At 33.2% G+C, this 27,691-nt stretch overlaps 2 protein-coding genes across 11 annotated transcripts in view; one reads left to right on the top strand and one right to left on the bottom strand.

Annotated features, from left to right (window-relative positions):
- LOC105224138 (glutamine synthetase 2 cytoplasmic) overlaps positions 1–2,052 on the top strand; it is a 30,900-nt gene extending 28,848 nt beyond the window's left edge. The window contains exons 3-6 of the mRNA XM_011202129.4: positions 105–445; positions 511–702; positions 765–868; positions 951–2,052. Coding sequence (XP_011200431.1) covers positions 105–445; positions 511–702; positions 765–868; positions 951–1,239 — 926 coding nt within the window. The 3' untranslated portion in view covers positions 1,240–2,052. The remainder of the gene's footprint in view (positions 1–104; positions 446–510; positions 703–764; positions 869–950) is intronic.
- Positions 2,053–11,281: 9,229 nt separating this feature from the next.
- LOC105224140 (ecotropic viral integration site 5 ortholog) overlaps positions 11,282–27,691 on the bottom strand; it is a 72,860-nt gene continuing 56,450 nt past the window's right edge. For 4 of the 10 annotated variants that reach the window (XM_049456242.1, XM_049456243.1, XM_049456241.1 and 1 more), the window contains 13 exons: positions 24,704–25,475; positions 24,505–24,637; positions 23,768–24,029; positions 23,503–23,667; positions 23,191–23,385; positions 22,716–22,996; positions 22,517–22,631; positions 22,201–22,254; positions 18,483–18,995; positions 18,263–18,408; positions 18,076–18,193; positions 17,079–17,177; positions 11,283–12,058 (listed from right to left, as the gene is read on the bottom strand). In XM_049456242.1, the coding sequence (XP_049312199.1) occupies positions 11,921–12,058; positions 17,079–17,177; positions 18,076–18,193; positions 18,263–18,408; positions 18,483–18,995; positions 22,201–22,254; positions 22,517–22,631; positions 22,716–22,996; positions 23,191–23,385; positions 23,503–23,667; positions 23,768–24,029; positions 24,505–24,637; positions 24,704–24,923 (2,439 nt within the window). In that variant the 5' untranslated portion in view covers positions 24,924–25,475 and the 3' untranslated portion in view covers positions 11,283–11,920. Of the gene's footprint in view, positions 12,059–15,592; positions 15,682–17,078; positions 17,178–18,075; positions 18,194–18,262; positions 18,409–18,482; positions 18,996–22,200; positions 22,255–22,516; positions 22,632–22,715; positions 22,997–23,190; positions 23,386–23,502; positions 23,668–23,767; positions 24,030–24,504; positions 24,638–24,703; positions 25,476–27,691 lie in introns of all 10 variants that reach the window. The other 6 variants (XM_049456248.1, XM_049456245.1, XM_049456244.1 and 3 more) reach the window with 6 other exon arrangements.

The raw sequence follows: 27,691 nt of genomic DNA, 5'->3' as shown, positions 1-27,691 counted from the left end.
AGGAACTACTCTAAAATAGGCCAAACTTTTATTTTCTAATTTTTTTTTTTTGGAAAACTTGCTATTGAAGTTCTCGCTACTAATACCAATTTTTTTCTTTCCAGAATTGCCTATTTGGAATTACGATGGCAGTTCCTGCTATCAAGCCGAGGGTTCCAACTCGGACACCTACCTGTATCCAGTCGCAATTTATAAGGATCCCTTCCGACGTGGCAATAATATTTTGGTAATGTGCGATACCTACCGTTTCGACGGCGAACCCACCGCCTCCAATAACCGCAAATCGTGTCAGGAAGTAGTGAATAAGTGCAAGGATGAAGAGCCTTGGTTCGGCATTGAACAAGAGTATACATTCCTCGATTTTGATGGACATCCATTGGGTTGGCCCAAAAATGGCTTCCCCGGACCACAAGGACCCTACTACTGTGGTGTGGGCGCCAATAAAGTAAGATAAAAATAAATAAGCAACAAAGTATAAATACTTAATTTTATTTTTTTTTTTTTCTAAAGGTCTATGCCCGCGATGTTGTCGACGCACATTACCGCGCCTGCTTGTATGCCGGCATCAAAGTGTCTGGCACCAATGCTGAGGTGATGCCCGCCCAATGGGAATATCAGGTGGGACCCTGTCTCGGTATTTCAGTGGGTGACGATTTGTGGATGTCACGTTTCCTCTTGCACCGCATATCCGAAGAGTTTGGTGTAAGTACTGGCAGCAGCTTACACTACTGGATGTTGTGTTAAAAGCTAAATATTATTTACAGATTGTCGCCACATTGGACCCCAAACCCATGCCGGGCGATTGGAATGGCGCCGGTGCACACACCAACGTTTCCACCAAGAAAATGCGTGAGGATGGCGGCATCAAGTGAGTATACACACACATACATATAAACTTCCTTTAAGTGAGGTTTTATTTTATACTATTTCATTTATTTTCGTATTCGTAGGGAAATCCTCAGTGCCGTTGAGAAACTCTCAAAGCATCACGAGCGTCACATTCGCGCCTACGATCCCAAACAGGGTCAAGACAATGCACGTCGTCTTACCGGTCAGCATGAGACCAGCTCGATCAATGATTTCAGCGCCGGCGTTGCCAATCGTGGCTGCTCCATACGCATACCGCGCGGTGTGAACGATGATGGCAAGGGCTATTTCGAAGATCGTCGCCCGAGCTCCAACTGTGATCCTTACTCAGTGGTGGAGGCCATTCTACGTACTATCTGTTTGGATGAGTAGACGCAGTTGGACCCACCCACCCACACACACACACAGATGGCAAGCGAAAGTACTAGACGAAAGCGTTCTCTAAAGAGCCAATAAGTCGAGCTACTGGAAAAGTGAAACGAAACCAAAGGGAAGCGAATAAAATTGACAATAAAATATTCATTTAGTTTTAAGCCACACACCGGAGACACTTTATAATTGGGGACAATGAAAAAAAAAAACAAAAAGCCAAAACAGCAACAGTTTAGTCAAGGGAAAGGTAGTGTTACATAAGTATTTTAATTTAAACTTTCAATTTGTCATAAGTGAATTTAGTATATATGCTTACAAACATACATATACATGTGTACCACAAGTTAGCCAATTGTTGGATGACCAAATGATGACTACTAACCTACATATGTGTGTCAGCCATTGCTGACTCTAACCTTTGAATATCCACATACGCATACCCCCATACACACATATGATTGTTATTGTTACATATACACACACACATATATATACAGTTAATCTATGTACCAACATTTATTTAGAATGCGAAAATGTAATTACACTTCGGCTAATATTGCGGCAAGACAATGCTACGGACGAAAATATGAAAAAAGACAATTATTTAAGTTTTAGTCAAATAACATTGTATTAGGAATTAAGCTGCATTTGTGCATACATGCAGACATTTGTACGAGTATGTAGGAGGCAACGAGATTTCATTTACACATACATATGTATATCAAAGTGCAATATTGTAAACGCCAAATATTATTACCGAATACGCGACGTTATGATACTGTTGATTAATAAATTCTTATAAGTACTAACACATATGCACAATTACAAAAGTAATGATATTTATTAATAATTACTGAATATTTTGTAGCAGTGGGAACCCTTAAGTACAACTATAACGCAGTCAATCTGTATATGAAATATCGTCAAAAGAAACATCACACATCTCGGAAACAAGTTAAGGAAATATTATTACGCGCGTTATCGCTTGGGCTATCTTTCTGCATCAAAAAATTTTACCTAGCTAACAAAAATTAGACAAAAAAATTTATATTGCTCTCTTTTTCGACCATTTTTATCAGATTCATTGAAATAACTCTTCAGCCGGAAACGGAAATGCGTTTTTGAAAATGGCATAATGTGCTCCGTCACGTGGGCAATACAGTAGTATACATTTTTTCGTATAGTCCCCACTGGTACTTCAGGCATGTCGATTTTTCGTCTTCGTGGAAAATCCCTTCAATTTGACACCAAAATCAGCAAAATCGGTTAAGATTTAGTGAAACCACGAAAAAGTCCAATTTTCCAAAACTCCACGTCAATTCCGTTAATTTGACACCAAAATCAGCAAAATCGGTTAAAATTTGCCGAAATTACGGAAAAAATGCTATTTTCTTCATTTCTTCCAATTTTCCAAAACTCCCCTCAAATCCCTTTAATTTGACACCAAAATAATCAAAATCGGTTATGATTTACCAAAATTACGAAAAAAAAATCATAATTTTCTTAATTTCTTACAATTCTCTAAAACTCCTCTCAAATCCCTTTAATTTGACACCAAAATCATCAAAATCGGCTAAGATTTGCCGAAATTACGAAAAAATTAAAATCTGGTCACCCCAGCCACACGGCGGCGCAAACAAAAAATTGCATTTCCCAAATCGCCAATTTGCACCAGGCACCCAGAACCGCCCAGTAGGTAGCTGCCGCAAAATTTTTTTTTTACTGTAGCCTACCTCAAAGGCGCAGCCGTATGAGCTGCGTTACCGGCATATGCAGGACAGCCGGAACTGAAGGCTGATGCCACGTTTACTTGAATAACTTCCATAATTCAGCACCGATTTCGATCGTTCAAGCACCAAATGAAAGGGCAAGCGTTCAGCTACATGATTAAATACTAACAATTGATAACAAACTACAAATAGAAGATATTTTTTGAAGTAAATGTCTCGAAACAACTCTTATCATAGAACCGAAAATTCCACATCAATAAAGTAAGATGAAAGGATCTTCGCGTTACCAATCACTAGAAATACGCTTTATAAGTATATCCTGTTAACGGCAACATTTTAACTTCAACACATTCGTAGTTAATGGATGTCTTTGAAGATCTCCTTTCTTGCTGAATTGCCAAGCTCACGTAACAGATGAAAGTAAGTATTTACACTTATGTGTTCTGGAAGCGATCACCTTTCATTTGCCACCAAAATCGTTGAAATCGGCTGCGGTTTAGCAAAGTTATAGCGTTAACGCAACTACAGGCAATGGTGGATAATGCAGTACTAATGCAGCAGATGCGATCGATAACGCATAGCCGCTATAACTTTGGCAAAACTGAACCGATTTCAATGATTTTGGTGGCAAACGAAAGATAATGCCTTGAGAATATAATTTTATAGCGCACTTTATTTCATCTTGTACGCAAACATTGTAATTCAGTGTGAAAGAAGCGCTTCTAAAAATAGCAATACAACGGAATGTAGTGAATTTGAAATGTTGCTATTTAGCAGACTATACATATAAAAATATCTCAATCTATTAGTAGCACAAAGATTGTTTCATCTTGTTTTGTAAATACAAAATTCGGGTTTTTCATCACAGTGTTGCTTGCTCGCATATTCCTGCAAAACTGTCTTCTTATTGTGATTTGTTAATGTTTATTTTTAGCTGATTGTATTGCTGCTGACTTGCTCTTTCATTTGGTGCTTGAACGATCGAAATCGGTGCTGTATTATGGAAGTTATTCAAGTAAACGTGGCATCAGCCTTCAGTTCCGGCTGTCCTGCATATGCCGGTAACGCAGCTCATACGGCTGCGCCTTTGAGGTAGGCTACAGAAAAAAAATTTTTTTGCGGCAGCTACCTACTGGGCGGTTCTGGGTGCCTGGTGCAAATTGGCGATTTGGGAAATGCAATTTTTTGTTTGCGCCGCCGTGTGGCTGGGGTGACCAGATTTTAATTTTTTCGTAATTTCGGCAAATCTTAGCCGATTTTGATGATTTTGGTGTCAAATTAAAGGGATTTGAGAGGAGTTTTAGAAAATTATAAGAAATTTAAAAAAAAATAATCACTTTTTCGTAATTTCGACAAATCGTAGCCGATTTTGATTGTTTTGGTGTCAAATTAAAGGGATTTGAGAGGAGTTGTAGAAAATTGTAAGAAATTAAGAAAATAATGACTTTTTCGTAAATTCGCTAAATCTTAACCGATTTTGCTGATTTTGGAATCAAATTAAAGGGGTTAAAGATTAGTTTTAGAAAATTAGAAGAAAATTATGATCCTTCGTAATTTCAGCAATTCTTTATCGATTTTGATGATTTAAGTATCAAATTAAAGGGTGTTTAAATGAAACGAGGAGTTTTGAGTTTTATGTTATAAAGCCTTTTAATTCACGTATGTTCTTATGGGCTGCTTACAATGAACTGTACTGAGTAGAGATTGAAAATATATCATAAACTGTAAATACATATGTAGATGCATGGAATGGAACAATTCAAGGTTGCAATAAAAAGTAATATCTAAAATTATGACTTTTTCGTAAATCCGCTAAATCTCAACCGATTTCGCTGATTTTGGTGTCAAATTGAAGGGGTTGAAAATGAGTTTTAGAAAATTGGAAGAAAATTATGATTCTTCGTAATTTCAGCAATTCTTAGCCGATTTTAATGATTTTGGTGTCAAATTGAAGGGATTTGAGAGGAGTTTTGAGAAATTGGAAGAAATTAAGAAAAAAGCGTTTTTACGTTTGTTTGTAACACTCTGAAGAATAAATCAAAGACCTTATCAAATATATATAAAATGATGATTAACATGATATGAGCTGACTCAATTTAGCCAGGTCCGACTGATATCGGCTCACTATAGCCTGTTGCTGCCATACAAACTGGAGGATGCTCACCTGTAAACAAATATTTTCCAACTATTTCAAATAAATTTTTGTCAGAAACATTGAAATTTTGCAGCTAATTCCAGGATTTGTACTAGGCGCCCAGAAGTACATAGTAGGTAGCCGCGGAATGGTTTTTGTCGAATATCTCGGACACCGCTGGAGGAATTATTTTTCTGAAAATTGTATGGCCAGTGTTATCGCTTGGCGCATCTTTCTGCATCAAAAATGTTGACCTAGCTAAAATAGGTGGCCTAGAAATAATACATTTTGTTGGTAATTCGACGATTTTTACCTGTTTTTTTTTTAATATCTCGAAATGTTGTTATTGCTATTCAATACTCACTATAACGTATTTTTGTGAAGAATAATACCATTGTGCTTAATTGATTTCAAGGGTTTTATTCGCAATTTTTATAATTTATGTATTTGTTTTTGTATTTCGTCATCAAAGTACAGTATATTCATTCACTAAATTGTAAGTGGATGACAAACGTTTTTAAGTATTTTTCTTTGCATAATTTATTTAATTTCTCTTTGTTGTTGTTATTTCATATTTCTAAAATTAATTAAACATTAATTTCGTTTGCAATTTCAAAGTCTTCGCTTACTGGCAATACACAAATAATTCTTCCATAAAATGTTTAGCTTGTCTTCTTCGGTAATATCATTTTGCTTCGCGTATGCGCTCGTGTTTGTGTGTTGGTTATGTCTCGTAATATTATTTATGAAAGTGGCTAATATTATGTCGTTTAAAAACGTTGGCTAAAAACAGTTTACAATAAGGAAACATGCCTTAGCGTCCATGCTTTCACTTGTTTGTATGTATGTGGTACTCGTAACAGCTAATCAGCATCGGTTGTGGTAAGTTAAGTTAAGTTAAGTTTAGGTCTACAAGTTTCTTCGTACTAATTTTTGAATGTAAGTATGTATGTATATATTAATTATAGTAAGTGCTCGAGTACTTGTAAAGTGGCGATGTCTGTCTGTTTTTATTTCAGAGTGGTCAAAGTGGTGTGGTGAGTTGTTCACTGTAAAAACTGTGGGATATTTTATTGTTATAGAAATGTTAGTCACAGGAGAGTTATTTTGGCATTTTCACTATTGCGAAATATTGAACATTTATAACGGTTGATTTTCACTGCGAAATATTGTATATTTACGCATATAACGGTATTACAAAAAAAATTGCTTTCAGAAAACTTTTGACGAATTATTTTTACAAAATACTAAATATCAATTAAGAACTTTAAATTCATTAAATTAAATTAAAAAATATAATACAACAATTGCAATACCAACAACATTGTGCATGAAATAACAATTTTTCAAATGCTTATAATAAAATTTATAATTTTTTGCGCTTTTGAAGTTGAAAATTTAATTTAGAAATTGTGAAAATTTTTTGCTTTTCAAATACTTTTTTTTCTAAATCGCTACTAGGAATGTTTTGTAATTTTTTCAATACAGTTTTGGGGAAATTTTCACAAAGATCTTGTATGCGTTCGTATTTTGTATAAATTTTCGTTAACCTTTTTTTTTGAATTTTAAGTGGTAAGTATTCAGATATGTTATAGTTTTTTTCTTTTATTTTCTATGTGTTTTTTTTATATGCATAGATATATTTTTTTGCGTGAAATTTTTTTAATTAGTGTAAGTACAATACAAATGTTGACTTGACTGAGTAAGAGTATGCACTTATACAGGTAGATAGCTATTATACATATGTATATAGATATGGCTAAAATATAATAAAAATTAAAAAGTGGACGTATTTTGGGATATAAATAACAATATTATAAAGAATAACAATATTATAAAAAATAATAACATAAAAAAAAAATTAAAAACTAAATCAATATAATAATAACAGTTAAATAATAATGAGTAACGTAGCAAAATGATAATAATAAAATATTATATTTTCAAAATAAGACAAAAATAAAAGTAAAATAATAATAATATAAAATTATATTAATAAAAATTATAATAAGGGGTTATATCGACTCGTAAATTTCAAAAATTCGATTTTTTCGAAACATTGTGTTCAGAGTCAGTGAAAGAAATTTTTCCGGAAAAGGCTGAACCGGTCCACTTCAAACAATTCTACATATATTTAAAGGGTAATCATCGAACGAATAAGATTTTAAAAATTTCGATTTATCAAGTAACTCTGAAGTGCAAATTTTTTCATAAAATAACAAAAAAAACTTTTGGAAGCCGCTATTTTATCAAAAGTCAAAGTTCTTTTATCATTATTTGTATTTATCGATTGTACTAATATTTATGTTTGGTTTTTGGATTTGAGATAATGTAAAGCAGAAAAATCTTTTCGCCACTAGACACTCTTTTCCGAAACCAACCATGATAGGTTAAGGGTTCAAAAACACAAAATTTTTCAAAAAAAATTATTTAATTATGTGATTTTACGTTATTGTTTATTTTTGTATTTATTTTTGTTAAATACTTCAATTTTCTCTTTAAAAAAAATCACAAACAAACACGTTATTTTTGTTTTGCAAGTGAATATAGCCCCTTAAACGACCAATTTTACACATCTGTGCTTAAATAAAATTAAAAAAAAAAATATTTAAAAAACTAAAAAAAAAAAACAGAATAATAATTAAAAAAAATAAATTAAAAAAATAAAAATAAAAAATATGAAATAATAAAAAAAAAATAAAAAAATTAAAAAAATATATAAAAAATTTTAAAAGAATATAAAAAACTCAAATACGATAACATTAGAATTATAAAAAATTAAAAATAAAATAAAAAATATACATATAAACAAAATATAAAAAAAAATTAAAATTATTAAAAATAAAAATATTTAAAAAATATGAAAAATATTAAAATTAAAAGAATATAAAAAAAAAATAAAAAAAAAATAAATTAAAAAAAAAAATGTTTGAATATTGAATCGAAAATTGTTCAGGATAAAAAGGATGGAAAAAAATAAGAAAACAGAAATAAAATTTAAAAAAATTAAGAAATGTAAAAGAATTTCAAAAATTAAAAGAATATAAACGAAAATAAAAAATTCAAATACGTAAACATTAAAATTGAAAAAATTTTTAAAAAAATTAATCGAAAATTGTTAAAGAAAAAAGAAATATTAAAAAATTAAAAAAATATAAAAAAAATTCGTAAACACTAAAATTGGAAATATATTTGAAAATTGTTAAAGATAAAAAAGGAACAGAAAAAAAAATTAAAAAAAAATTAAAAAAAAAAATTAAAAAAAAATTTAAATACATAAAATTTGAAATTCAAACGAAAAAAAAATCATCTAAATAATATTTTCATATATACATACATAATATTTATATGGAGTACTTATACACGTGTAGGCATGAGTTCGTTTTTTTTTTTATCTGCATAAGCTTCTTTTTTTATAGAATTGTTAATTAAACATAATTGTGCTTTCTCGTGCGCCTAAATCGCACAGTTGACGTCGCCGTTTTATACTTTTCGCAAAAGTTTCGCTTAAGTTAAAATTATTTAAATTCTTATGCTTCAATACGCAAACTTAAAATACTACTTTTGCGCTAAAATTATATACATCCTAATTTCATTGCTTTTATGCAGACGTATATGCCTTTCAATACTTTATCGCTGTGGCAGTTACTTGCTTCAACAAGTTTATCAAAACTAATACTAATAATTACTTAAAACAACAAGAAACTCAAAAATTCGTTAAACTGTGTTTTTGTCACTGACTGATATTGCACATTATATAAAGTATGTTTGTATATAAGTAAATAAAAGTAAATAAAATAAAGTATTTTAAAATAACAATAATAATAATAATAATAATAATTATAGTATTTATAATAATAATAATAATAATAAAATCGTACAGCTAAAAAATTGTGGAACTGCGACTTAATATATGTTTGTAATAATAAACACAGTATATAGTATATGTAGCTATTGAGCAGGGATTTCTTAGGCTGTTCTCCAAACAAATTTTTCGAAATAGAAGCAATTCAATGCTTTTAATAAACGCGATTTTTTGTGTTTAAACAATTTAATAATATTTATTATTTTTTCGGTTACAATTTGTTGTGGCGAAGTTTTGTGTAATTGTTGTTGTTAATAAGATTTTATATTTTTTTATTACTTGTAGAATTTTAAAAACACTATAAAACACAACTTTAACCAGCAATTTTCTGTATTTAATTGTGTGCATGTAATGGATTTTGGTTAAGCCAAGACTTCTTACTGCCACGACAAACTGTTTAAAACTTTTAGGTTAGTTTTTGTTTCACTCCAAATATAACTACTTTTTTGCTTAGTTTTTACTACAAATAAACCCGCAAATGTGTTTTGTAAAAAAATCGAATATTTTTCCAGTTTTTTGGTCAGTCACTTAATATCATTTGCATGCATTTTTCAAAAAAACAATATTGAATAATATGTGTATAGCCTTTTATAATTAATTATGTGTATGTATTTATATATTGACTGTTGTCTGCCTTTTTTTGCTTAAACTTTTAATATAATCATAATTTCGCGTCTTTTACCAACTTTTTATACACGCGCAACACTTTGCCAAAGAGTATAATTGCCTTTTTATTTGATTTTGCTTAATTTTGGCCACTTGTGTTTCAGAAAATACCTGTAATAGTACATATTTATGATTTATGTATGTCTGTTTGTAAAAGTTAATATGGAACACTAATATATTAAAATTTTAATGGCAGTATTCACTGCATTGCGTTGTGTACTGAAATGTTGGAATTTTTTTTGTAACTGAGTGAGAGGGTGGAGAGCTAAATTTGGCTTAATTTTCAATTTTAAATTTGAGAGAGTTTGCAAAAATTAAAAAAAAAATACTAAAATTAAAAAAAAAACGAATTTCTGACTTTAAAGCCTGCGAACATGTAATTATGTGAAAAAGATATACATTTTAACTCCTTTTTTCTAGTTATTAGTCAGATTAATATTTTCAACTTTTTTGCCATATCAACCACTTATGTATTTCAATGCACCTTCTCACTCAACAGCAAATACCCGCCAAAAATATGTTGATTACTTTATGTATTATAAGTTTATGCCTGTATGTGTATGTGTGGTCAAATATTCGCTATAAGCCACCGACATTTCTACTCGTTCAATGCCGTTAGTTTTCTGCTAAGTTTAAGTTGTTATTATAGTTGTTGCTGTAGTCTAGTTTTCACACTCTAGCTTTTCATTGCCGTAATTTGTTGTATTATGCATATTTGTATAAACTAACGCTACATATGTATGTATGTATTTATGTAAAAGTCATAAATGTATGTATAAAAACATTTTCAGTTTGAGACAAATCTTCTTTTTCGCTGCAATTCAGTTTTCGAAATTCCTTTTAGCTGCAATTTTATATTTTATGCGACAGCTCAGTTAATCGGCAATTAGTGGTTTATATTTTTTGATTTCTTTCATAGTTATTTATACGCTTCACTTATAATTTGTGTATCAATTTTAATGTAAACACAGTTTTTTGTCTGTATTGTAAATTGAATGTCTGTGTGTGCGGGGTTAATTTTTTTTATTTCAATTTTTAAAAAAAATTTTAGTTAAAAAAATATTTTAATTAAATTAATTATTTTAATTAAATTATTTTTTTTAATTAAATTTTTTTCAATTAAAAAATATTAATTAAATTCATATTTTTAATTAAATTACTTTTTTTAATTAAAAGCATATACAAAAAATATTTTAATTTTAAAAGATATTTTAATTAAAGTAATTTTTTTAATTAAAATTTTTTAGATTAAAATACTTTTTTATATTTTTTTAATTAATACATTTTAATTAAAAAAATAATTAATGTAAGAAAATATTAATTAAAAAATATTAAAAAAAAATATTTTTTTTAATTACATTTTTTTAATTAAAATATGTATATTAATTAAATTATTTCTTTTAATTAAATTTTTTTTTTTTAAATATATTAATTAAAAATATTTGTAATAAAAAAAACATATTTTAATTAAAAAAAATTTAATTCAAAAAATTATTTAATTAAAATATCTTTTAAAATTAAAATATTTTTATATGCTTTTAATTAAAAAAAATTAATTTAATTTACAGTTTTTTTTTATTAAATAAAAATTAATATTTTAAATATTTTTTTTTTAATTAAAATTTTTTTTGTTTTCTAATATGCTACAAAATGTCTTCAGATTTATAACCACAAAAAAAAATTTAAATAATAATTACGTTTGCATACTTTTAAGCGCGCAGTTAAAACGTTTAGTCTTCAGCACTAGCGTATTGTAGACAAATACACTTTTTTATATATTTTGCTCTTCAAATTACAACAATTAAATATATTAATAGTTAATAATCATATAATAATCATCAATTGGTATAGACGCTATAACAAATTGCTAATAAATTATTAATACATATTACATACTAGACTATATGAACGTTGGCATGCAGGCAGCAAGCAAATTATTCAGAATCAATAATTGATAATTAATTAATAATAATTATTATAATAATATGGGTTTCAACATAATCGCTGCAAAAGCATAATATACACATGCATAAACTTACTTACATCTAAAGGCATAATAAGCAATTAAATAAAATAATTTATTTTAATTTAAGTTAATTTGGAATTTTCTACTTGCGTAATATAATAGCAGTATGTTTGTGTGTTGGTTTCTTATTCGTTATAAATATGCTCGCAATAACTGTCTACATAATATCCACATGAAAAATTAGAATATCAACGGGACAACCGTGCAATGGTGTCTCGCAATTTGTGTGCTAACTCCTCTCTCCGCAGCCGCATTATGTATTATGTGGTTGACAATTCGGCGCTCTCACGTCGCATATTCAATTCGTTGAAGTCGATCTCGTTGGATTCGATCGATTGTATCGACGAGCTGCGCAGTTTATTAATTGGATATTTGCCACGACTTCGAATGGCGGTTAACTGTAAAGTATGTTGAAATAAATTTTCGAAATTAATGCGTGATAAAGTCAAAAATATTTAAGTTCACTATACAACTGTTTGATATATTTATATACATAAAATATATATAGAAGTACAGATTTAATGCGCATGCATACACGTGGAAATATTAACAAATATACATATAATTTCAAATAAATTTCATTAACCAATATTACAGAATTCTAATACGAATGCAAACCAATTTGAATAACTCTACTGTGTGGCAGTGAGTCATGAGGTATGGGGTGAAGGAGCGAAGTGTATGTAAATATATTTTATTATTTGAAAGATTTGAACAATACAAAATGAAGACACCGATATAACATTGTAACGGTTTTTAAGTAATGCATAAAAACATGATAAATACTAGTTGAGAACATAAAACTTCAGACTGGAATAGAACTAGTCCGTAAAGCACTAGCGTGCAACTAGGATTTCTGAACTGAAAATAAAGTAGTCTGAAAAAATTACCAGTCCAGTACTTTTATGAAATAATTTAATAATATATATGTTCTTTTTGAAGGATTTCATTTCATTCGTATTAGTTCAAATAACAATAAAAAATAATTATTAAAAAATTATCTTTAATTTTGCTACTTCTACGATTTGAAAACTTCTCTGTGTTTGTATATTTCTTATGTAATATTCTAAGTATAAAGAATCCCTATAAAAAATTTGATTATAAATATGTTGGTTTACGGGGTATCGGACCCCAAATCTGGTCCCCTCTAACTTTTCACCAAAAGTAGTTTTTTTTTTTAATTTTTGAGATGATTCTGACGAAACTTTAAAAGATATATAAAAGATCTGTAAATATCTCGCTATTTTTTTTTAAAAATAACCTTTTTTGGAAATTTATTTTCTTTCCTTTTGTCAAAATGTCAAATAAAAAAAATTGTGTCTAGTCATAACTGGAGTTTAGAGGTTGTTTATAAGATCAGTTTCAAAATTCTGAAGCTGAAATCTCTTCCTAAGAAGTCAACTAAGTCGAACTGGGAGACGTATATTCAGGCACGCTAAAATCCAATCCTAAACATACTAGCAAGTTCGCAAAAACCTGCTCAGTCTCCTGACCGATGTGGACCGATAACAAGAAAACAGATTTTTGGCGGGTAGTGAAAGAGGCTTGGAAAGAAATACCAATTTCCTTTTTTTTTTGTGGACAACTGTATAATTAAGAATATTTTCCGAAAATTTGAAGTTGATCCGGTATTTAGTTTCGGATGTATGAGGGCATTTGTTTATTCAGCAGCCAAAACTTTAAACACCGTTTTTCTCGAAACGCTGCTTTCAGAGTCGTCGACATACAATTTTCACACGACCTTCATAAATATAATTATAATATAGACACCGTCAGACACTTTTTTTCGGGTGGTTATCTTGGAGATTGGCGATCCCATAGAGAATCCAAATAATTTCAAAATTAATCTTATTAAAATACAATGAACTCCGTAAATGTGCATTTTTGTATTTATCTATTAAATAAAATGCCTCTTCGAAAACGCGATTTTTTCTGACTTGCAAGTAGATACAACCCCATAAAGGTAAGACATAACAAACGAGTGGATATACTTTGGTTGCAGCAAATTTTACACTATACAAGTATACTTGTATGCCACATAACCATGCTACAAACGACCTTTTGACGCCAAGTCGACCATATCGGTAATTTGTCGCTTATGGCAACATCAAAGAGGAATACTCGTTTGAAGAAAATTAAAATTATAATTTAAATCGATTAATATACATATATTTAAGTACATACATCACATGTTGAGATATTGAGTAAACTTTAAACTTTTTTAAAGTCAGGACTAGTAAATAAAAACCATAAATTATAACCACAACTGTCGGCAAAAAATAGAAAGACCTTTTAATATAAATTTTTGCGCGAAATACCCATTCGTCGAACTATTTTTTCTTTGGTTGGTATAACTGTCAAAGTAATCTATGGCAAATTACACATCAAAATAGACATTAGTGTTTAGTCTACATTTATCTTTCGGAAGTACATACAGTGCATTCGGCGATTTTTACGATGAGTGAAATTATTCAACAAAGAAGTTCCATTAAATTTGGTGTACGGAGTCAAACTTCTGGTGCCGAAACGTTCAGAATGTTGGAAGAGACCTTCGGTGATAATTGTTTGCCGCGAGGATTTTGATTTGTACAAATTATTTAAAGAAAGTCCAGAACGCTTTGACGACCAACTACCTTCAGGACAGCCTTCAACATTAACTGATTATCAACACGTCAATAAAATAATGAAATTGGTACTTTGGAATGCACGGTTAACAGTTAGCGATGTTACTGGCATCGTGGAATATGGGAAGGATCAATGAAAAAGATTTTGATTTGGGATTAAAAAAAAGTGAAAACACGATTTGTTCCACTAAATTTTTTCGAAAAAAAACAGCGTTGCGTTAACGTCTGTGAAACAGTGCTTTCCGACCATCAGGATGACATGAAACGTATTATTACTTGCAATGAGTCTTGGATTTATGCTTACGACCCGGAAACAAAGGTCATAAGATTAATCATAGAAAAGGTGACCCGAAACCGAAAAAACACGTCAAAGTAGGTCAAATACCAAGGTTATATTGGCAGTTTTCTTCGATTAACAAGGTGTAGTGCACTCCGAATACCTTCTCATCGGCTAAATTGTCAACAAGAAATACTATTGAGTGTTATGCGTCGTTTGCGCGATGCTATTCGAAAAGGAAGACCGGAATTATGGGTCGATCACTCTTGGTTTTTGCGCCGTCTCATACTGCATTGACTCTTCGTGAGTTTTTCGGCAAATTTTCAATCAATATCGTGCCACAATCACCGTATCCGCCGAATCCGATTTACTTCCGCGTGACTTCTGGCTTTTCAGCCAGCTCCGGGCCGCTCCGGGGAAACCGTTCAATTGAAGACATGAATAGTTAACCGCTACGTGCATTGAAGGCTATTCCGGAAATTGACATTAACAACTGTTTCGGGAATTGGAAAAAACATTAACACAAGTGTATTGGGGCCAAGGGGAATTACTTTGAGGGAGACGACCTAGATTTTGGAGAAAAAATTAAGAATTTGAAAATTATGAACAAAGTCTTATTATTTTTTGCCAACAATAGTATACCCAATATTATTTTCATCAAAAAATCATGCATTTCATAAATTTTAGTTCCAATATTTAAATGTATACTGAGTTGCCAATACAAAATATTTTTCAAGTCATGCAAATGCTATTATTTTAGCAAATTAATTAAAGAAACGGCATGCAACGGAATATATGTATGTATGTAGTTATGTGATTAAATTTGTACTACCAGAGCATAATTTTTCAGATTTCTTTTTTTTATTTTTGTTTTTTGATTATTTTTGCGAAACATGATGTTTTTTGTTGTTGATTTCTAATGCGCTTAATGATTAGTTCTGCAGTTGTATTGTACACATGAGAGCACATTTTCGTAAAATCAGTAAATATTTGAATTATGTAAATTGATTGGTTGATTGGTTAGTAATGACCTGATTTTTCATTAATATTTTCATTCTTTGTTTATTAAGCTTATCCACTTCCATGGTTCAGTATCGGGGCTTGTTATTGGCGTGGGATACTAAAAAAATACATATACAGTGAATAATTCATTTTGAAATGTGAGTAATTCAATTTAAGTTTGTATGTAGAGAAATGAAAAAACAAATTAACCAAAACAAAAGCAACAAAGAATTATTATGAAAAACATTTATTCCATAAACCAAATTTTTATTATTTTGTTTTATATAAAAAAGGGTTCATCAAGAATTTCCTGTAATATATAATGGAATAACAACAAAATAGCGCATACATACATACGAGATAGCGGAATAACATGTAAAAAATTTATTTTTTGGTTTCATTTGCATATATGTAAGTATGTATGTTTGTATGCAAGTATGAACGCAAAGCTTTCTCAGTAATTTGAACAACTGAAAGCATACAGATGTATGTACATATTAGGGTGAGACAAAAAAACAATAATAGGAGGACTATCTCCGGATCGAACAGCGAACAAATAGATCGGTCATGCTGTGATGAACGGAAGACACGTCTCCAGTGTTTTAGACATGCGTACGTTTCGTAGTCTCATCATTAACTCGCACAGCACGTTTCCTGGGCCTACCGTTAGATGACGTCGACGACAACACAGATAACCCTTAACATCCTAAAGGGGATTGAGTAACCGTTAAAACACCAACAACAACACAAAATCAGTTGATGAGTCAACTTTACGAGTTTTCGAGAGAATGGTTTTGCGAATACCGCACTCAATTTTCCAAAAAATCAAATTCAGGGGATTTTTTTTCAACTCAATTTAAACTGAAAAACAAAAATATTAATTCTTTTGGCTCACCCTAATACGTACCCATGGGCCTTTGTACGCATATATAATTGTTTGTGTGGCAAAATGTTCTTATGAGCAGCGCTTAGACTGCTCGATAGCAAAAATTCCAATTATGCAAGTATGTGTGTGTATGAGTGTTACAGGCAATTGTTCTCTCTATAAATGGGCGCACAAAGCCAGACAGCATAGGCATAGGAATTTTAGATGCATTTCCCTTACAAACACATGAGTGTTAATTCGCATAATAAAAAAAAAAACACAAAAACAAAACAAAAAGACAAAAGAAAAATATTTACTTTCAAAAACAATAACGAAATCCTAACAGCTCACAAACGATAAATCGCACTTTTACTAGATTGTTACAACCTGCAGGGATTATTTGTATACATTTCTTTAACACAGAAAATATTGTATGTATGTAACCATTCTTTAATATTTATTTTGTCTGCTTCGTCACACTGTGCGTAGTTATGAGCGCGCGGCAATTATGTAAATGACATTAATGTTTGATGAGCTTTTCAACAATTTTGAATATTTACAGCAGATTTTTTTGTTAATAAACAAAAAATTAATTAAGAAAATATATTTACTGCTTTGTTTGCTTTCAATTAATAAGAATAGCAACTTACCTCTGCTTTGAGATCAGCCAGACGATCCTGCAGATCACGCACCTTGTCTGATTCATCTAAATTGGAGCGCAGCTCGCCTTCAGCTAAGATTTCCGAATTCTGTAAAAAAAAATATTTTAATTAAATATGTTCATAAATTATTAGAATGTAATTAGTGGTGAATAGAAGACATAATACATAGTAAAATTCAAATATTAATACCCTCAACAGAGAATATTAAGTTTTCGACACAAGTTGTAACATCCAGAGATAGTCGGGTCTACGTCACCGAAAATAACCCGAATTTTTATTCGGTCAAAGACAGACCGACATAGGAAACCAAGGTTCTCAACTCGGCGCTGACCATCCTTCTAACACCCGATTCGTCGAAATTACTTCAGGAATGTTTCCTGCCGCTACAACAACAATACCCAGAAGGAACAACCGGACGGGTCTTCAACCTGTCGCTGAATATCTCGAGAAGTATTAATGATAGCGATTTTGACCGTTTTTTATAGCAAATAAAATTTCCTACAAATTTGTGATCTACATTTTTTCTATAGCTCCTGTCATTTACGAGATAAATACAAAAAAATGCGAATTTTTTGTAAAAATCGGGATTAGAGTTCCGTACTACCTCGCCGGTGTGAGTTACAACTTTGTTGCACAGGGCACTTTTGTAGAGTGAGCAGCGTCTAAAGTCAAAGTAATACCATAAAATAGCTCTAATCTGTAGGAATTTTAAGATAAAAAATCATGATTGTAGCGTATTTTCTATGGAAAATTTTTACATGCCTTGGTCCAGTTCTTAATGTTAATATAAAGGGCTAAAATTTCAAGGAATTTTTTTTTTAGGGTATTTCCAAGGAAATTTCGTAACGGGACTGAAAAAAAATTAATAGTTAAAAAAAACACCCTAATGTACATATATACTTTTTAGGGTCTCACACGATTCACCCGGGTGCGACAAACTTAATTACCCTGCTCTGGGTATAAAGATAAACAAAATTTTAAATACCTTTGTTTCCAACCGCGATATTTCTTGCTTCAGTTCAGCAACAGTTTGACTTTGTTCAGTAAATTTAATCTTCACATTCATCAACTCATCCTTCATGCGAGACTCCAAATCGGAATATCTGTGTAAAATTTAAATAGTCGTTAAGATAATGATATTATATAAAATGGTTGAGCAACAAAAATAATACCTGTGTTGTTGCTCACGCGCTTTGTTGGCCATTTCTTTCTCGCGACTTACAGCCTGTTCAAGTTGTTCGCGCAATTTCTTATTCTCCTCATCCTGACGACGCAGCTGATTTGTTGATACTTGCACTTGTGTTTCGAGTTCCATAACCTAAAAAAATATGAAGATGAATAAATAAATTAAAGAAATGCCTGCAAATTAATAAAAATTGTGGGTGAACCAACCTTTAAGCGCAACTCCTTCAACTCTGTGAGCGTTTCCATTTCACGTATGCGTGTTGTCATCAACTCTTCCTCCAAGCGTTGCGTATGCTCATTCGACTTGGAAGTATCGAAGAAATTCGTAAGCAATTTCTTTGGTGTCGAATCAACAGGCTGTTGGCTGTGATCGTTGCGGTTTTCCTGCAATTGGCGTTGCCACTGTGTGCTCAGCTCTTGCACGCGTTGTTTGAGATCCTTCAGTGAGAGACTAGCCTCGGCTTCACGCAATTTACTGGCAATCAGTTCGTCTTGCAAATGTGCAACCGAATTGTCGGGCGTAGTTTCACGTAGTGTCTTTTTGTCCTCTTCGAGTTCCTCGATTTTCGATTTGAGATTGCGTATTTGATCTTCACTCTCGGCCAAACTTTGACGCACTTTGACTAACTCTTCGAGCAGGCATGAGACCATCTCATCGCGTTGTTTAAGCGCCTCTTCCTTCATGCACAACTCATCGATGGATGATTGACGTGAATTGTTCTGTGATTATTTGTTTGTGCAAAGGCAGGAAGAAGAGAAGAAAAATACTTGCATTACAAAAAATGTGCTTAGTCAAATGTTGGATAAATAGACATGCATTAGTTTTTGTATGAAACATTCCATTACAGTACTAGCTACGCATGCAAGTGTTAGTTTTAGAAATAAATTTATTAAATTTTAATTTCGAAAAGAGAGTTTGGATGCCATTTTAGAGACTATAAAATGATTTGATCGCTGAAGTGATATAATGACACATTTTTACTTTTGGATTATGGATTTTAAAGGCAATGAATTGGCAAAAAAAATTGTTCCGAGCAAAATTCAAAAGCTCAACATAGATTACATATACTAACTACAGGAAAAAAATTAAAAAAAAAAATCTTTAAAAATTTTTTGAGAAATTGTTCTGTCTAATCAAAAAAGTTTAATACCAAAAATAATTCTAACAAGAAAATGAGTTAACTTCGGTTGTATCGAAGCTATAGTTTTTTTGACAAATAAAAGATTTTCCCTACAAGGACTTGATTTTCATCGCTCGCAGTTTATTAGGCAGCTTTATAGATACATATATCAGATGCTCCGACAAATGGACAACTTCTTGTGGAGAAAAGAATGTGTGGAAAATTTCAGAACGTTACCTCAAAAACTGAGGGACTAGTGGAAAAAATTTTAATCCAGAGGCACAGTAGAAAATGTTACATTGTCGGTGGGACAAAGAAGTCAATTGAGAAGACCCAAATCAGTCTCTGAAACGTCGTTCTCAATCGTTGGGCATATCTGTGACGTCGTTGTGGCGAATTTTACGAAAAGATCTTGGCCTGCATCCTTAGAAGATCAAATTGACGCAAGAACTGAAGTAGCTTGAAAACCAGAATCGTCGTATGTTCGTGAATTGGGCTAAGTAACAACTTCAAAATGATCCAGATTTTTATCAATAAGCAAATATACTTATGAGTTACCATTACATCCCGAAAAAATTACGGTTTGGTGCGGCTTATGAGCCGGCGGCGTCATTGGGCCGTACTTCTTCTATGATGATCAAGATCGGCACGTTTCTGTGAATGGGAATCGCTACCGCTCAATGAAAACCGTATATTTTTGGCCCGAATCGGATGATAAGGACTTGGATAATAAGGGTGGGCCATATAAAATTTTAAATTTCGAAGATAGGGCGTAAAAGTTTGAGTGTAGAGTTTGCTGTATGGCACGTAGTGCCGTCCTGTGGGAACCAAATGTTGTCCAAGTCTTCCTCTTCAATTTGCTTAAAGAAAAATTTGGTTAACATTGCGCGATATCGCTCACCATTGATGGCTACGACGGTTCCTTCTTCATTTTCGAAGAAAAATGGGCCGATGATTCCACCAGACCAGAATCTGCACCATACAGTGATTCGTGATGGCTTCTCGACGATTACGTGCGGGTTTTCTGTGCCCCAAATGCGACAATTCTGCTTGTTAACGTAACTATCGAGGTGAAATGAGCCTCGTCCGAAAAGATGATTTTTCGGTAAAATTGACCATCCTCGGTCAAACGATCTTCTGCCCAATCTGCGAACTGTAGAATAGTGAATAGCGCCCAATTTCGTAAATTTTAGACTTTTTACTGAATATCTGTCACGAATGGTATTTGACGTTTCCAATGTCGAAATATATGTAGATAATTCAAGTTTAAAACGTTAGATGGCCCACCCTTTATATGGTTTCAACAGCACGGCGCCATAAGCCATACAGCGAATGTGGCAATCGTCAGGCTCAGTCAATCGGTCGCCTCGGTCGTACGATTTGACGCCGTTAGACTATCTCCTGTGCGGCTACGTCAAGTCAATGGTCTATTCCAAAAAATCAGCGACGATTGCTGAACTTTATTCGTTGATATCCCAAACTGTTTTTGTTTTGTAAAAAAAAGAAAAATAATAATAATAAAGGGTGATTTTTTAAGAGCTTGATAACTTTTTTTAAAAAAACGCATAAAATTCTCAAAAATCTCATCGGTTCTTTATTTGAAACGTTAGATTGGTTCATGACATTTACTTTTTGAAGATAATTTCATTTAAATGTTGACCGCGGCTGCGTCTTAGGTGGTCCATTCGGAAAGTCCAATTTTGGGCAACTTTTTCGAGCATTTCGGCCGGAATAGCCCGAATTTCTTCGGAAATGTTGTCTTCCAAAGCTGGAATAGTTGCTGGCTTATTTCTGTAGACTTTAGACTTGACGTAGCCCCACAAAAAATAGTCTAAAGGCGTTAAATCGCATGATCTTGGTGGCCAACTTACGGGTCCATTTCTTGAGATGAATTGTTGTCCGAAGTTTTCCCTCAAAATGGCCATAGAATCGCGAGCTGTGTGGCATGTAGCGCCATCTTGTTGAAACCACATGTCAACCAAGTTCAGTTCTTCCATTTTTGGCAACAAAAAGTTTGTTAGCATCGAACGATAGCGATCGCCATTCACCGTAACGTTGCGTCCAACAGCATCTTTGAAAAAATACGGTCCAATGATTCCACCAGCGTACAAACCACACCAAACAGTGCATTTTTCGGGATGCATGGGCAGTTCTTGAACGGCTTCTGGTTGCTCTTCACCCCAAATGCGGCAATTTTGCTTATTTACGTAGCCATTCAACCAGAAATGAGCCTCATCGCTGAACAAAATTTGTCGATAAAAAAGAAAAGAACCGAACACTGATTTTGGTAATAAAATTCAATGATTTGCAAGCGTTGCTCGTTAGTAAGTCTATTCATGATGAAATGTCAAAGCATACTGAGCATCTTTCTCTTTGACACCATGTCTGAAATCCCACGTGATCTGTCAAATACTAATGCATGAAAATCCTAACCTCAAAAAAATCACCCGTTAAATCAAAAATAAAAAAAAAACGTTTGTAGCGCTTATAGAAAAAACCCGTTATATACTTTATAGAGTCTCACATATTTCCTTTTGGATTTTACAAATGTCGTGGCAAACTTAATATACCCTATACAAGATAAAAAATATAATAGCAGTCAAAATTTAATTCATCTTCATTCTGCTGAAACATATATCAATTATATTAAGAAAAATTGTAAAGTAGTGTTAGAAGTTAAAAGACTTTATAACAACTTATGTTAGTTCTAAAAGAAAATAATTGTTAATTTTTTAAATTATTATTAGAAGAGACATGCTATAAATTTGATGTTAGCAAGCAAGAGGGATAGAAAAAACATTAACCTTTATTTCCTTCACCGGCGGCTGCGCATTACTTACACTATCGATGGATACATTCTGTTTAGAGAAGGCAAGAATTTGTGTGTGAGTTTTGTTGAGTTTATTTTTTTATATTATTTTTTGATATTTCAGTGAGTGTTTTATTTTTTCGAAAGAGAGTGTAAATTTAAATTTTTGTTAAACACCAAAAAACCGCAATAAGAAAGAAGATAATATAATAAATATTATTTAATTGACAATTTCAGTTTGATTAGCAACATGTTGCATGATTAGGCACAATATATATGATAAATGTAATTAATAAGATGGTAAAACTTACATTTTCCTGTAAACGTAGACTTAAACCACGCACTTCTTCGTTGGCATTTTCCAACTGATGTGACACTTCGAGATATGAGCGACGAAGCTGCATCAGTTCTGTTTGAATTGCATAACTGAAAAGTAATACGATGCGTAAAATTAATAACAAATAAGTACGTTGTAGACATTAAAATTAATTTCCATACTCAGCCACATACCTAGTTTCCTCCTCTTCGGCGCGTGAGACCTGCCCGCGCACCAGACGATCGGCCAATTCGGCACTTTCAGCCTCTAATAAGTCGTTGCGCTGTTTCAACAAACGATTCTCACGTCGTAAACGACGCAATTCTACCATTTCCTCTTGCTCCTTCTTCTTCAAGTCTTGATACTCCTTTTCCATTTTCTTCATGCGTTTCGTGTTGATTTTAATGGAGTAAGCTAAATTGAAAAATGCTTCAGGATCGGCTTCGACGCGACCGGGCAGCTCCTTTTGGAAGAACTACAACATAAAGAAGAACAAAAAGTTTTGAATTAAACGTTGTGAGTCAATAATATCTAAATGAAAATATACTGTGTTTGGGTAAAAAGTCAAACTTTTAGATTTTCTTGATCCCGTAGTTCATCTCTAACCGTTTCAGTGAAAATTTCTTCACCGATATTCTACCACAAACATGTAATATTACGAACACTAACCTTCAACATCGCCTCCATGTCCAAGCACAATAGCGTCTCCTTGCCCAGCAGAAGTAACGCCAGTGCCACTTTGAATATAAACTCCATGCCTTCGCTAAGAAATACATCCATTATGCGGCAACTTAGATTTAGATTGAGTGTAGTGGTGTAAAGTGTAAGGAACCAGCTGGAAGCGTACATGGTTGTTTGGAAACCCTTTAGAAAGATCGAAAGAGATATGAAAAAGTTTAAAAGAAGAAAAAATTATAGCTTGAGATATTTACGAAATGCATAACTTAATATCAAAGTAATCGGTTATTACTTCGTGCTTACCTGCTGTTGAAAGTGTATGTGCATTTCGGGTATCTGCTCTTGCACCAAACTCTCAAGTTGATACATGCACAGACCCAATTCCGACATGGATGGCTTGAACATGTCGCGCATGCGGTGCTGTTGCATGATTTGTACGAGCACAGCGAAAGCTTCCTCCTCGGGCATCTAGACAAAAACAAGGTTATAATTAAATATTACATATCTTATATTATATTGCATCTAAGTTGTATTTATACCAAAGACTCATTACTCTTTTTTTACACACCTGCATCAACAGCAATCCCACAATGAAACCGGAACCCTGACAGTAGCCCACCTCACGATCGTGCAACGAATATGCTTTAATCACATTGAAGAGCGCCTCTTGACCAGGACCATCCTTCTCTTTGAAGAAATCCACCTCCGGATAGGTGCGTGCAATATCTCGGCGAATAACTTTCTCGCAGGCCGAGGTGGCCTTAATGTAGTCAGCATATTGTTTTTTGTCCGTATCAGAGGCACCACATAGTTGTTGCCACACAATAGCTCTGCAGAGAAATTAAATAAGTACATATGTATGAATATTAGTACTAAATTAAGAGACAGGGGCTAAAGCCTTAATTCGGATATGTGCTGTAAGCAATTGGGCTGGCAATGCTATTGTTCAAATTTCGCAATTTAATGCAAAAATAATTAATTTATTTTTACTAGATCTTTTAAATCATGGCGCAGATTATTACACGATTTTCATTTCTAAGCATTCTTCAAACATTAAATAAGTGGATTTTCACTCAAATATTATAATAAAAGCTCTCATTCAGAAGAGACATTCAATCATTCATGCGTGGCTACTATTGTAATTATTATTTCGATGGAAACACATTTTGGCCTTCATGTTAGGAGAATTTGAGGTTACGTTACTTATGGCCAATTTCAAATACTTCATATTTATATGCATATATGTTAAATATACATACAAGTATATATGTGTTTAATGTGTGAATATGATGTTTTCGTATTTACCGGAAGTGATGCGGTATGCCGCGACGCACCAGATCGCGTACACATGGATTTTTACGCTTCAGCGCACCCTCCCAATCGCTCAATATGGTCGCCCATTGCGTCCAAATGTCTTCCTCAGCATTCGAGTTGCCAGCTAACATGAAAAATTAAATAAATCAATAAAAACCATTTAATTTAAGATTTTCAAAATTTTACTTACACTTACTTGAAGTCAAACTGATTTGACTGGTGTCGGAATTCTTACGGCTATGCGTCGAATGCAACGAATTCAAACTTTTTGCGTCGCTCTCGATGAGCTTGTTAGCGGCCTCCAATTTGGCTAATAGATCCATTTCTGATGATGGCAAATTCTCCTCAGCCGCACACTTGGCATCCATTTTTTTGCTACTCTCCGGTTGTGTAGCAGTGGTTAGGGTCATTGCCGCCGCCACTCTGTCACTTACCGTTTGAAAACGTTGTCGGTGAAAAGCGAAAAGGTGAAGAGGCAAATATGCGGGAGCGAATTATTGCCACAAATGCTGCCCCGTTTCAGCGACTGCGTCCGCGGGTGGCGAAAGTGAATGTGTATGTATGTGGATGTAAGTGTATGCGCCCGTCGTGACAACCACTTAAGTTTGGCTAATGGCTTCTTTACGCTTTACCGGATTATAATGATGATTAGCGTATTCGCCGATTAAAGATGCTGTTGTTATGTTTCTTGATGATGATGACAATGACGGCGTTTCTGCTGAAGAAGCCGTGGCTTTGGAAGTGGTGCTCGTACAATCGAGTTGCTGCTGTCGTTGCCGTTCTAGGCCTTTGACACGAGTTGCTGGGCTCAGGTTGTGCCACAACAAGTACACCCAAGTGAACAGCTGCTGTAGTTGTACGTCCACCGCCGTTTTGCTGAACTTTCTTTTATGCGAGCATTAACGATGACGAATTATATATTCACTGACATGACATAATGCCATTTGGGACATTAAGCAGCTCTGGAATTATGAAAATAGCAAGTGCAAATGGTTATTACAAAATGTTGTGTTAATTCATGTATGATAAGTTGTAGAATCGGTTCAGAGTTGGTAAAATACGGATATTTGGTTATTTTGGACTAAAGTTTAATTTATAATGTTAAATTTAAAATGTTGTTTTATAAAAAGTAGTTTAGGATTTGGACTTAAATAATCGACTAAAGTAAAACAAGAAAAAAAATTTAACTTTCCTCCACTGAAGCTTTGATACTCTACACTTGTACATACATTTCTCATAGCATAAAAGGAAATAAAAACTTTTATCTTCATTTTGATTGGCCAGTTTAGTTATATAGCAGTTTTATGTTATGGTGCTCTGATCTGACTTATTTGTTTGGAGATTATAATCCATACAAAATTGCATGGTGATATTTCGTCAAAGATGGACACCAGCAAAGCAAAAATACGCCATATTTTTTGTTCGATAAAGGCGGAAATGCAAGCCAGACGGTTGAAAATATGTTTATGGTCCCGACATTATTGTAAGTTACATAGGTTTACAGGTTTCAAAAAATTTATTTTTTTATTGTCCTAAGTTTTCATGTTGAACGGAGTAACAGTTTCGGAGATACGGCCTTGAAAACCTGTGGGCTCGAGGCTAGCTAGGCTAAGTGTGTCGTCTTTAAACGCGTTTTTCTCGAAACTCTGTTTTTGAAGTCGGTTGGCAAAATCTCTCGACAACTACTCAACCGAAATCATGAAATTTTACACAGGTCTTTGAGATACAATACTTAAAGACTTAGACGAAGGATTTTTTTTCATTACAACTGTTTGAAAAAAAAATGCCTGAAATATTCACTAAAATTTTCATTTTTTGTAAAAATGTCTGTTAATGTTTTAACTAAAATAAGTATCTTTCATTTTGGATGATCCTGTAAGGAGTCGTTCTGCCAATGTGGACGCTTCTTTTTTCCGAAGCGTCACCGGAAATGGCGTCCCAATGGCCGAGTTTAAAATATTATATAATTTTTTTTCGAAAGTTTCAGAATTTCTTCGCTTATAGTATGTGTTCGTAAAGATATAAAATTCTAATAAAATATTTAATTTTTTATGGGAGTGAAAACGGGTCGTGTACAAATCACGGTGAGCCGGAGAAAACGGTATTAAAGCTATTATTGACAGTCAAAAAGGTTTTGACATGTGTTTGGTGGGAATTGGCAGGGAATCATCTACTAGGACCTGCTTTCCTACAGTCAAACTCTCAATACGCAAATGTACTGTCAATGATTGGACTGGCTAAAGGAAACAGTCGCAAAAGTGGTCAACTTTGGCCAGTACCAGAGGAATTATGTTCCATGAGGTCAACGCCAGCATCACTCTTGCCAACAGGGGCTACTTTGGACTGAGTAGACAATTGAAAAGTCTTCTGCGGACGAACAAGGACCAAACTCTACAAGTCACTCATCATTTCGGTCAAGAAATGCAGAGGCATGGTCGACGGTACTATCTGATAAGTCCGCCTTAGGAGTGTTTGAGAGAAAAGGAGACAAGTTTTGCGGAACAAACTCTACAAGTCGCTCATCATTTCGGTCCAGAAATACAGAGGCATGGTCGACGGTACTATCTGATGAGTCCGCCTTAGGAGTGTTCGAGGAAAAGGAGAAAAGTTTTGCGGAACATTTATGGTCCATTGCACATCGGCATCGGCCAGTACCGCAGTTGATGGAACGATGAAATGTACAAGATATACGACGACATTGACATAGTCAGCGAATGAAGACACAGCGGCTGCGCGGCTAGGCCCCGTTGCTGGATGGAAGAAAACACTCCAGCTCTGAAGGTATTCGACGCAGTACCCGCCGGTGGAAATAAAGGAAGGAAGGAGAAGTCCCCTCCGTTGTAGAGATCAGATGGAGAAGGGCCTAGCTGCACTTTTTATCTTAAATTGACGCCAGATAGCGAAAAGAAGAATTGATTGGCGCATTGTTGTTAACTCGACTATAATCGTATAAGCGGTGTGCACGCCAGTAAAGAGAAAGGACTACACCAGGGCACTCACATTTATTTATAATAGTTTTTCTTTCTTGATTTCCCAAAAGCTCCGGTAGCTTGGTTGGGAGATTCTTATACATGCAAGTTATAATGCGGATCGGGTAGCAAGTGATTCCTGCTTGTTCCTGTCTTTGGCAAATAATTTGGCTGGTCAAAAATTCGCCTCAAAAGAAGCTTGTGAAAAT

This window comes from Bactrocera dorsalis, chromosome 4 (assembly GCF_023373825.1).
Source record: "Bactrocera dorsalis isolate Fly_Bdor chromosome 4, ASM2337382v1, whole genome shotgun sequence".
Lineage (NCBI taxonomy): Eukaryota > Metazoa > Arthropoda > Insecta > Diptera > Tephritidae > Bactrocera > Bactrocera dorsalis.
Note: the sequence above shows the minus strand (reverse complement) of the source record. Positions and strands in the feature narration are given on the sequence as shown.